The sequence below is a fragment of the Rhinolophus sinicus genome, chromosome 14 (genome assembly GCF_057876585.1).
Source record: "Rhinolophus sinicus isolate RSI-liver-muscle chromosome 14, RSI-T2T, whole genome shotgun sequence".
Lineage (NCBI taxonomy): Eukaryota > Metazoa > Chordata > Mammalia > Chiroptera > Rhinolophidae > Rhinolophus > Rhinolophus sinicus.
This window is the reverse complement of record NC_142514.1, coordinates 38,080,170-38,090,567: the sequence shown is the minus strand read 5'-3', so window position 1 is coordinate 38,090,567 and position 10,398 is coordinate 38,080,170. Positions and strand designations below refer to the sequence as shown.

General features: G+C 50.6%; 1 protein-coding gene across 1 annotated transcript; it reads right to left on the bottom strand.

Moving 5' to 3' along the window:
• Positions 1-1,622: 1,622 nt before the first annotated feature.
• DMRTB1 (DMRT like family B with proline rich C-terminal 1) lies at positions 1,623-10,134 on the bottom strand. Its single transcript, XM_019742777.3, has 4 exons — positions 9,606-10,134; positions 7,395-7,600; positions 3,925-4,129; positions 1,623-2,527 (listed from the first exon to the last, which is right to left on the bottom strand). Exons 1-4 carry the CDS (start codon positions 10,126-10,128, stop codon positions 2,463-2,465), a joined length of 999 nt encoding a protein of 332 aa, XP_019598336.2. The 5' UTR covers positions 10,129-10,134; the 3' UTR covers positions 1,623-2,462.
• Between the last annotated feature and the right edge of the window lie 264 nt (positions 10,135-10,398).

Below are 10,398 nucleotides of genomic sequence, written 5' to 3'. Positions count from 1 at the left end.
CGGGACCAGAGACCCCGCAGGCCTCCCTGCACGACAAATGGTCAGACTGTCTTGTACCTGTGTGCACTGATCAGAAATGGAAAAACTGGGGCAGCTGGATGGCTCAGTTGGTTAGAGCACGAGCTCTCAACAAGGTTGTCGGTTCAATTCCCACATGGGATGGTGGGCTGTGCCCCCTGCAACTAAGATTGAAAACGGCGACTGGACTTGGAGCTGAGCTGCGCCCTCCACAACTAGATTGAAGTCCAATGACTTGGAGCTGATGGGCCCTGGAGAAGCACAGTGTCCCCCAATTTCCCCAATTAAAAAAACATTTTTTTTTTTTAAGAAAACATAAAGAAATGGAAAAACAGCTTTATTGATTAATGCAGCTTAGTCGAAAAAAATCTTTCAAAACATGGAGTCTAGAATAAAAGTGTGATTCACAAGTAGGGGCTGATCCAGCCCCACCTGACAGGCCAGGGGTCCAGTGAGGGCAAGGTGAGTGAGGCCAAGGGGAAGCCAGGTCTTCTCCTACCTTCCCAGGGCTTCTGCAGCGTTGTGGCCCCGGGGGACAGGACCAGCATTAAGACAGCTGATAGCTTCAGCCTCTAAGTCAGGCTAGTCCAAAATCACTGTATCGGGTCCAGACTGACACCAGTGTGCCTGGCTTTCCCTGCTGAAAGCACTTTGTGTCTATAAAAGTTAACTGAAAAATTCCCAAGACTGTGCTTGCTCCAATGCCTTCCAACAGAGCAAGCTCAGGCCCTGGACCCTCAGACACCACACTGATGTGGACAGAATAGAATAGCACTTCTCAATGATCCTCCTGCCACCTGTCCTAGGAGGATGCTTGCCTGCCCACAGGCAAGACAGGAAGCATGTAAGCCTGTTCTCCTGGGTGACCAGTCTTTCCCTGGAGAGAACAAGGTGCTGCTCCTCATCCTGGAACCTTTCACTCCCGATCCCCTCCCCTCTTACTGCCCCCTACTGGGAGTGCCTGTCTTCACCTAACTTATTCTGACCCGTTCAAGACACAGTTGAGGCCAGACTTCTCCAGGCTTTCTTTGACCATGCCCACACCCCCTCTCAGTCCCAATCCCATTGGATGGCATTTGTCTTTCCCCCACTTGATCCCATGCTCCTCACAAGCAGAGCTGGTGATGGCCAGGCTCTGAATCTAGTAGAGACATAGAATGATTTTTAAATGAAGGAGCAAACGAAACCAGGGGAAGAGCCCCAAGACCCTAAAACAGCAGAATGGGACCAAGTTGTTTTTTAAAACCATGGTCTTCTGCAAGGACCATAAGAGGAGCTAGGGATGGGAAATGAAAAGAAGTCTTTATATTTTGTATGTCTGCATCAGATTTCCGTAAGAGGTCTCCCTTTTGTAAAGTGATAACAACAATAATGGAAGCGAAAACCTACTAGCCTGACCCAGTCCTCTCACTTAACTGAGGTAAAGGGAGGGGGCAGGGAGAGGAACTTGCCTACGCAAACACATAGCAGAGGCAGGCGGACAGGCCCCACACCCAGGACCCAACTCGACCTTCCACAAGGATTTAAAGAGAGAATAAACATTCCACAAGGATTTCCACTGCTCATTTTATTTCAACAGTAAACTGTCCCCAGAGAAGAAACGGCTGAAGTCACAGGTGCTTCGGCAGCACCATTTTATTCTCTGAGAACTGAACAAACAGCCTCCTTTTTTAAGTTGGCAATCACTATAAAAACATCAAACAGTCAAACTTTAATAGATTTTTTTAAAAACCAGAAATGATACCGCGTTTCCCTGAAAATAAGCCCTAGCATGATTTTTCAGGACATCCCCTGAACATAAGCCCCAATGCGTCTTTTGGAGCAAACCTTACTGTAAGACCCAGTCTTATTTTCCGGGAAACACGGTATAATGGCTTAAACTTTATGGAGGGGAGGTGAAGCAGCCCCAATAGTCACGATGCTTACTCAGCAAAGCCCCTCGGAGAAGGGGCGAGGGGCAGTGGGCAGGGAGGTGGTGGGAGACAAGGTAGCAAGAAGGACGCTGCAGGACCAGCTGTCAGTACCCTGGCTCTGGCCTGCGTGTGCTGCAAGCTTGGTGTGTGTGCTGCCCCCGCGGGGGGCCCAGAAGGCTGAAATAGATGGTGCCTCCTGTTCTGGAACTGGGCCGGAGGAAATCAAAGAGAAACAGTAGCACAACTCAGAGATGGTCAAATTCATTCCTAAACGTGAGCTTCCACCAGCCTCCCCAGTCCTTAGAGCCCTGACCCTCCCCTGGTAAATTCATCCTCCATTCTCCTGCTTGAGCCCACATCTCAGGATGGAAAGAACGTTAGAAATCACCCTCCTTCCTCTTATCTTGAAATGCGAATTAACTAGATCTATGCCTATCACTATTCTCCCTCCCTACACATCACGGAACACTGACAAGAAAATCATTGCTGTCACACCCCCATGCCCCACTCTGCCAGCCCGAGGGCCTGGGCCTAGTCGGAGTGCTCCTGAGATGACTCCTGGCTGGGCTCACGAGGCACTTCCGCATCCTGGTCATCTGTGAAGGACAAAGAAGAGGGGCTGGATTTAGAACGAGGAAAGATTACCTATTTTCAGGTGTAAATTTTCTACAAGGCACTTTCATCATTCCCAGTCCCTAAAGAGAATTAATTTGCGTTCAGTTTGCTCGGTGTCAGGTGGCTGGAATTCTAGCCCTCACACATAGTACAGGCTCAGACTCTGCTTGTCACAGGCTGGGTGGCATGGAGCACGCTACCCCAAAGCTCTGAACCCCAGCTTCTCTTCTGTCAAATGAGATGAGATCTACCTTGCAACATCAGGTCAACAGGAAGTGAGAGCTAAATCTCACTAACACCTACTTCATTTCGGATTTTGTTTTATCCTCAGAATAACCTCATGAGGTAGGGACATCAGTCCACTTTTTCAGATACTGAACCTGAGGCACTGTAGAGTGAATTAACTTGCCCAAGGTCATACCGCTAATAAGTGCTGGAGCCAGGACTTATACCCAGGCTGTCTGGCACCAGCATGCTTCAGCCACACTAGGTCATCTCTGCAGCTAAAAGATCTAAGCGTCTCGTACACAGCAGGTATGCAACAGGCCTCAGTTTCCTCTTCGGTAAAATGGGACTGGCATTACCAGACTAACCTAGCTTGTAAGGCTTTTCTGACTGTGATTTTAAAGACCTTGCTGAGTTTGTCATCCCTTTCCAAATCATTTCTTTATCTGAGGAGCCTCAGCAGAGGATTGAAAGCGGGGGGAAAAAATCCTTGAACTTTTAAAGGTGCAAAGGCCTCAAGAGAAAACCCAAAGCGTTTCCACACTCAAAATTGCAGTTGATCCTCACAGTAACCCCGTGACAGGGCCTATTTTACAGCTGAGAAGATTGAGGCATAGAGAAGGGTGTGAGTGTCTGAGATCACCCAGTGCGCCAGTGGCAGAGCTGCAAAAGCCAGGGTCTCTGGCTCCCGGTCAGGTTCTCTAGAGTCGCCCGAGCAGAGGCATCACCCCTACCAGCCCCAAACTGGCTCCTGCTGCTGCTCCAGGCCCAGCATTTGTTGTGGCCCTGGCCAGAGAGGCCTGGCACCTCTGTGCTGAGCATACCACACACTGTCCTCTACACATTTGCCCACAGGTGACGGACTTGGAACCTGACAGAGAATTCGGTTGAAATCTGAACTCTGCCATTTACATCTATGAGAACGTCTTAGGGTTCTGTTGGTTTCCTCACCTGAGAATGGGGTCCCTCCACCCTTGATGCTTATGGATGGAATTTAGGGGAGGGGTGCAAGGAAACAGCTTATCCCAGGGCCTAGCAGATTTTAAGTCTGTTCTCCATTTCCCTTCTCTCCATATCCACTTCCAATCAGGCCCCCCTTCCTCCAGAAAGTTTTCTGGCTCCCCTGGAAGCCGGAAGACTGGTGCTCACTTACCAGTGGTCTCCTTGTCCGTATCAGACACGATGGTCAGTGAAAAAGATGATGGTGGCGGCAGTGGTGGAGGCGGCAGCGGTGGGAGGAAGTGGAGCGCAGAGAGGAAGCCTGGCGGGAGAAACGGGGGCTGCAGTGGCTGCAGCGGCGGCGGCGGTGGCGGCGGCGGGTAGTAGCTTGGCTGGAAGTCTCCCACTGGCTCCGACACCTGCATGGCACACGCAGCAGACAGGCCAGAGAGGGGACAGGGTTAGCCAGGTGGGCGGATCAAACCTGTCTCATTCTCCAGAATGGGAGGCTCCCCTTGGGGTCAATTCACCTGTGTGGCCGAAACACCTGGGCACAGGGCACCTGGCACAGGGTGTTCAACAAACACCTGCCCAATGACTGAAGGCGAGAGGGAATACAGGCACATCTCAGATAAGCCTGGGGAACAGCTGCACAGTCTCACTGACTGAGCCCTTCTGTCTATGCTTAGCTCCATTACCTCATCCCATCCTGACAACCCGAGGAGGGAGTTTGTTACCATCCCCACTGTAATGATGAAGCTACAGGCCCAGGGCCACCAAGCTGGTGAGTGGCGGAGGCAGAACTGGATCCCAAGTCCGTCTGCCTGTCTGCTCTGCACGGGGCAACGGTCCAAATGTATCCCAACCACTTGTGGTCCCATTTCCTGGCACATCGAATGACTGAGACTCAAGGGTCAGGGGGCCTTTGGGAACCCTATTCTAACAGGACAGGAGAAGACCCGGGTGTCGTGCAGCTGTTACTGAGTCAGGGAAGCTGGCCGACCTCAGGAAGGTGGCTTCAGCCATCACCCCTTCTTGTGTTGTTCCTTCTTCAGAAGATGGAAGCTAATCCACACCACAGGACCCCAAAGCTGGAAGGAAGGGATCTAGAGGGGTGATGACTACACAGCTCAGAGCTTAACTGAGAAAGACATGAATGTAATGAAAAAAAAACATAATGAATTGCAGACGCAGTGCCTATTATTTACTTCTCCATCCCTATACTTCACAGCAGCACTTCACAAGCTGTGTTCCGGAGAACGCTAATGTCCTACAAGACATTTTAAAGTGCTCTTAAACGTGTTCTTTGTCAAGGGAGTTTGAGAAATGCCACATACTGCCCCCACATTGGTGAGTGACATGTGAGCATATTAAAGCCTCAAGATAGTCTGCGAAAATACCCAGCATTTCCCAACTTAGTTTGACCACAAAGATGGGGGAAAAGCCCACTTCTAAGTACCTACTCTGTGCATACCCTGTGCCAGGCACTTTGCATGCATTACACCTTATTAAATCTATCAACAGCCCTAGGAGATAGGTACTCTACCCGCCTCGAAGAACCTGAATGAGGTCCTCAAATGTTAGCTGACTTCCCCAGGCTCCATGACTAGTAAACAACAGAGGGAGGACTGGACCCTAGGTCTGTCTGACTCCAGACCTGTGTGCTTTGTAGGAAGAGAACAGGGGAGGCAAAGAAACAGCAGGTGGGACAGGGACAATAGAAGGCGGAAGATGTCTCTGGGGAGTGTCTCCTAGCCTGGGCAGAGGCACTAGGACAAGGATGAAAGCAATTCATAGGCTCTTGGGTTTGAAACAGCTTTACAAATAAATGCCGGATCCTCTATCCAGACGTGAAGGGGGTGGGAGGGGAGATTATTAGTGTTTTAATTCCAAGCTGCTGAGCCAAGTTTCTCCCTGGATCACAGCTCCTGCCTGGGGCCTGTGGTGGCAGCTCAGGCCCAGATAAACCAACTGAGATCACACTCTTAAACAAAGGCTGTCTGGCAGGCCTGTCAATCAGAGCCCTGCCCTGGACGCCAGGCTCCAGGCTTCTGTGTGAGCAGACGGTGGGTGCATGCTCCACTTGGCCAGGACCCCTCTCTTTGTGTGGAGGCTAGAGATGCTGTGCTCTCTCTGGGTTGCAATGGGGTGGCCAGCACCCACAAATTTCAGGCGGGGCAGGAGTGGTGATGAGAGTCGTGTTTACTCTACCTCGGACTAAGAGACAGGCTTAGGGTAGCAGAAAGCCCCTGGACTCCAGAGTCCGGATGAGGTACACATCCTAGCTCTGTCACTGACTAGCTGTGCATGTTGAATCTCAGTCTCACTTACCAGTTCTGTGACCTTGGACCAATACGTAACTCCTCTGAGCCTTCTTCCTTTACTCTACAATGGGGTAATAATGAGTACCGTGAAGGTTCATACATGGGGTCCTGACCCTAGAAATTAGCAAGACCAGGCTTTTCATACTTTTCCCCCTTGAATCAATGGGAAATGATTTATAAATAAAATATACACTATCCAAAAGAGACAGAAGAGATGCTGCTGAGGCTGAAGCAGGAGAGGGGAAATCCAGTGTCCTGTGTGTCGCCTGGACACAGCTGGAACCCCCATCATCCTGACTCCACACTCTGTGGCTAATGTCTCTCATTATGTAAATGTCAAGCTTTCATCTTTCTTCTTAATCAGGTTTCACATTAAACCAAAGAAGCCTGCTCCCTCCTCACTCTTTACCACCCTCCACCCAAGGGAAACATCTCTGTAACACCCAGGGTTAGGCTTTTAGCTCTGAGGGAGGGAGTAAAGGTAATGGTAGTCTACATTCTATGAACTTGAACTGTGTTTGAGTCAACCTCCCTTCACCACAAATCCAGCCTTTTGGGGCCCAAGTCAGGACTGGTCCCCCAGGCCTTTCACTATACTGCAATCTCAACAGCCAAAAGGGAGAGAGGGCTTTTAACCATCCTGGTTTGGCAGGATGGTAGAAAAGCCACAGAAGCTGGTCACCCCGACTCACTCCTCACACAATGATGGCCTGCCTCTTACACACTCAGTATGCAAAACTCCAGCCTGAAAGAGCACACCAGTTAGTGACTGACCATTGATCTTATAAAAGGATTAAATTTCATTCCTTCTTTCAACATATACTTCCTAAGGTGACAGGTATTTAAGGGAAGGTTTCCATATTTTTCATGACTAAGCCTAAACACCAGTTTCTCTTGAAAGCCCTCTGCAGTCTCAAGTGGGCACTACCTTTGGATGAGGATTTACATCTGCTTCTGGCTCTACCCTAAACAGTATGACTCCAGGAAAGTCGTAATTCCTTTCTGGTTCCCAGCAAAATGAAGGGCCCTTCTAGCACGAGCATTCCACACGTCTAGCTGGTGGTCACTTAGTTAGTGTTCTCAGGCTTATCTGAGATGTGTCTGCATTCCTTCTTGCCTGAGCTCCCAGAGCCTTTTAGCCCACAGTTCTGAAAAGCACATGCCATAGCCCTGGATGACCTATCCGTACGTGACTGAAGTTGTCTATACATGTGCACTCCCAGAGGCGCACACTGTACACGGTCAATGGGCCTTGTATAGACTGCGCCCATCAACTGGCTTCCTGGGACTGAGGATATGTAAAAGCAGCAAGAGCAAATGGAATAGGAGAAACCCAGAAAGAAGTCAGGATGGCACTCACCAAGCCTCCTCCATGGTAGTGGCTGCAGGACACATGCCGAAAGCCCCACTGCAGGGGGATCCCCGGGGCCGGGGATGCATCCTGGTAGCCCAGCGGGAACGGGTGGTAAGAGTGCATGCTGGAACAGCTGGGGTACAACTTGGAAGGCTCTCTCTCCAGGTACTCAGACCCCACTGCACAATCCGAGTTGATGCTCAGAGGGAACCCTGAAAAGGCAAGCAATGAGAAAGTGTTAAATACACAAAGAGCTAGGAAAAAGAGCATCACATTACTGTCCAGCGACAGCAGCATAGTAAATACTCAGATCCATTTACAAAGAACTCCCACATCCATTATGCTTTTGACCCTCCCTGCTTTTTAAACCTTTCAACCATATCCCACTGCTCTTAGAAAAAGTCCTTGGCACAGCCATGAAGCCCCATGCAGGCTGGTTCCTGCCTCCACTCCAGACTCCTCCGGTACTTAACCTAGCAGTTTCTTCTTTCTCACCCACCTCAAGGCCTTTGCAATTGCTGTTCCCTCGGCTTGGAAGGCTTTCTCCCCTAAATCCACTTTGCCTCTTTAAGTCCTCATTACTAGGCTCCTACTCGTCTTTTTTTATACCACAGCTAAACCATTAATTATTAGAGCGCTATACACTGATTTGTGTAATTCTTTGATCAGTAATGTCTGTCCCACAAGGACAAGATCCTTGAGAGCAAGGAATCTGACATTTCCCCCCTCACTACTTCATCACTGGCACATACCGTGTTTCCCTGAAGATAAGACCTAGCCAGACAATCAGCTCTAATGTGTCTTTTGGAGCAAAAATTAACATAAGACCAGCTTATATTATATTATTATATTATATTAATATTATATCTATATTACATTACAGTACATTACATTACATTATATACCCAGTCTTATATTTTACTTATATACCGGGTCTTATATTAATTTTTGCTCCAAAAGACGCATTAGAGCTGACTGTCCGGCTAGGTCACTTCCCCTTATTTTCCGGGAAACACAGTATTATAACTAAGTGCTCAGTCTGTTTGCTGAGAGATGGAACAAAGAAAGGCATTATGTCCATGGAAACATCCTCCTAGGGTTGAGGGCGGGGCCTAAGATTGCTGTTTCAGATCTGCCTTCCCCATCTAGTTCCCTAGGGACCTAGATTTTCCAAGAATGTCCCATAAGGCAGAAATGGCCTCCAGAGAGCATCCTGGCCAATCCCCTTAGCATAAGAGAGAAAAGACTATCACAGAAGGAAGGAGGTTGCTTAAGGTGACAGGGTGAGTAGTCCCCAGCCTACTGACTCAGACTTGTGGTCTTTCTACCACACGCCATAGGGAAAATGAACACATGTCTGCACTCAAAGAGCTGTTGTTTAAAAGCCTCAAATCTACACGTGACAACTATTTTAATGAACATGGTGGCAAAGGAGAAAAAAAGAGTCAACTTTCTCTTCCTGCGTGGAGCAGAGACGCTGTCCCATTCCCACCCACTCGTAGGAAAAGGGCGGGATCCAAAGGGGTGCGCATGCGCAATGGGCCAGGGCACGAGTAAGGGCGGGGCCTCCAGAAGGCAGAAAGGGAGAGGAGGGTGCGCAGGCGCAGTCATAGTTGAGAGCGCTCATCAGGAAGTAAGTCCTAGGAGAGGAGCCTCCAGCCCAAGAAAAGAGCGGGAAAGAACGCGCAAGCGGGTTGGAACAGTCGAAAGGAGGTCCAATGGGAGAAGCCTCCAGCCTGTGGAAAGGGAAGAAAGCGTACACAGGATCAGTAATCATTGTAGGGTGTGTGGGGGACAACGTTCCGGGGGCGGAGCCTCCAGTCAAATAAAAGGGCGGGAAGAGGTGCGCAAGCGCAGTGGAGCGAATATCCCCATGAAGAGGAGCCACAGCTAAGGCGACTGGGGGCCATTTTTTATTGCAAGATGGAAAGGCAAAAATTGTAGCTAAATGTTAAAAGCCGTCTGGATCACCCACTCCTTTCTATCGCTATTTTTACCTTTTTTCAAAAAAGGCACTCAACCCAAATTTGTATTCAGTAAAGGTTTCTCAAAGCAAGGTTACCTATGGAAAGCATTGTCCCCACCCCCACCCCTAGGGTCCATCCCAGGCAGCGGGATCCAGGCTGGCCTGGGACGCCAGCGCGGCCTGCACGGAGGCTGCAGCCCGGAAAGGAACTGACGCTGGGAACAAGGTCGCATGGGGCCTAGGAATCTTACCGAAGTCGGCGAACGGCGGACTGGGCACTGGACGCATGGGCCTGCGCAACTCCAGGCGGCCGGGGCCTCCCCTGCCTGCAGCCTCCACCCCGAGCTGGGGCCCCACAAGACTGGGCACAGCCACAGCAGCTCGTTCACTGGGCCCCATGTGGCCGCGGCCGCCCAGAACTGGCTGGAAGGCGCTTGGGCCGGGGCTCGGGCCCCGCGGTGGTCTCTCCAGCACGTAGGTGGCCGCGCGGCCCTCGGGGCCCGCTGGCTCCGCGTCTCCAGAAGCTGCAAGCTGAGGCAGTGGGTGGAGGCTGGAGGCCGAGGCAACAGCCGTGGCCCCGGAGGCTAACTCATGCTCTTCCTCAGAGGCCTGCTTCTTAAGCATCTTCTGCGCGGCCATGATCTTCTGGCGTTCCGCGATCAGGTAGCACTTCTCGCAGGTGCATTGCTTCCAGCGACACTTGCCAGCATGGCCCTTGACTGGCACCAGGAAACCATGGTTCCGGCACCGCGAGCACTTCGGGGTCCGCAGCATCTTGTCGGCCAGCTTGGCAAGGTCTGCCTCCCCAGCACAACCGCCTCCTCTGGAAGCTGCAGAGCAAGTGGAGCAGGGAAGAGCAGCACCCCAGAAGTCTCTGGTGCAGAGGACATTTGGATACAATTGTAACAAAACAGCTCTCTGTACGTCCCAGGAGCTGCAGCAAGACCTTTGCATTTTCCCTCCCTTTTGGAGGGTGCAAAATTTGGAGTTTCTGTGCATTGGTTCATTAGACGCAAGGGTTTGGGTTGAATAAATTCTTCATGG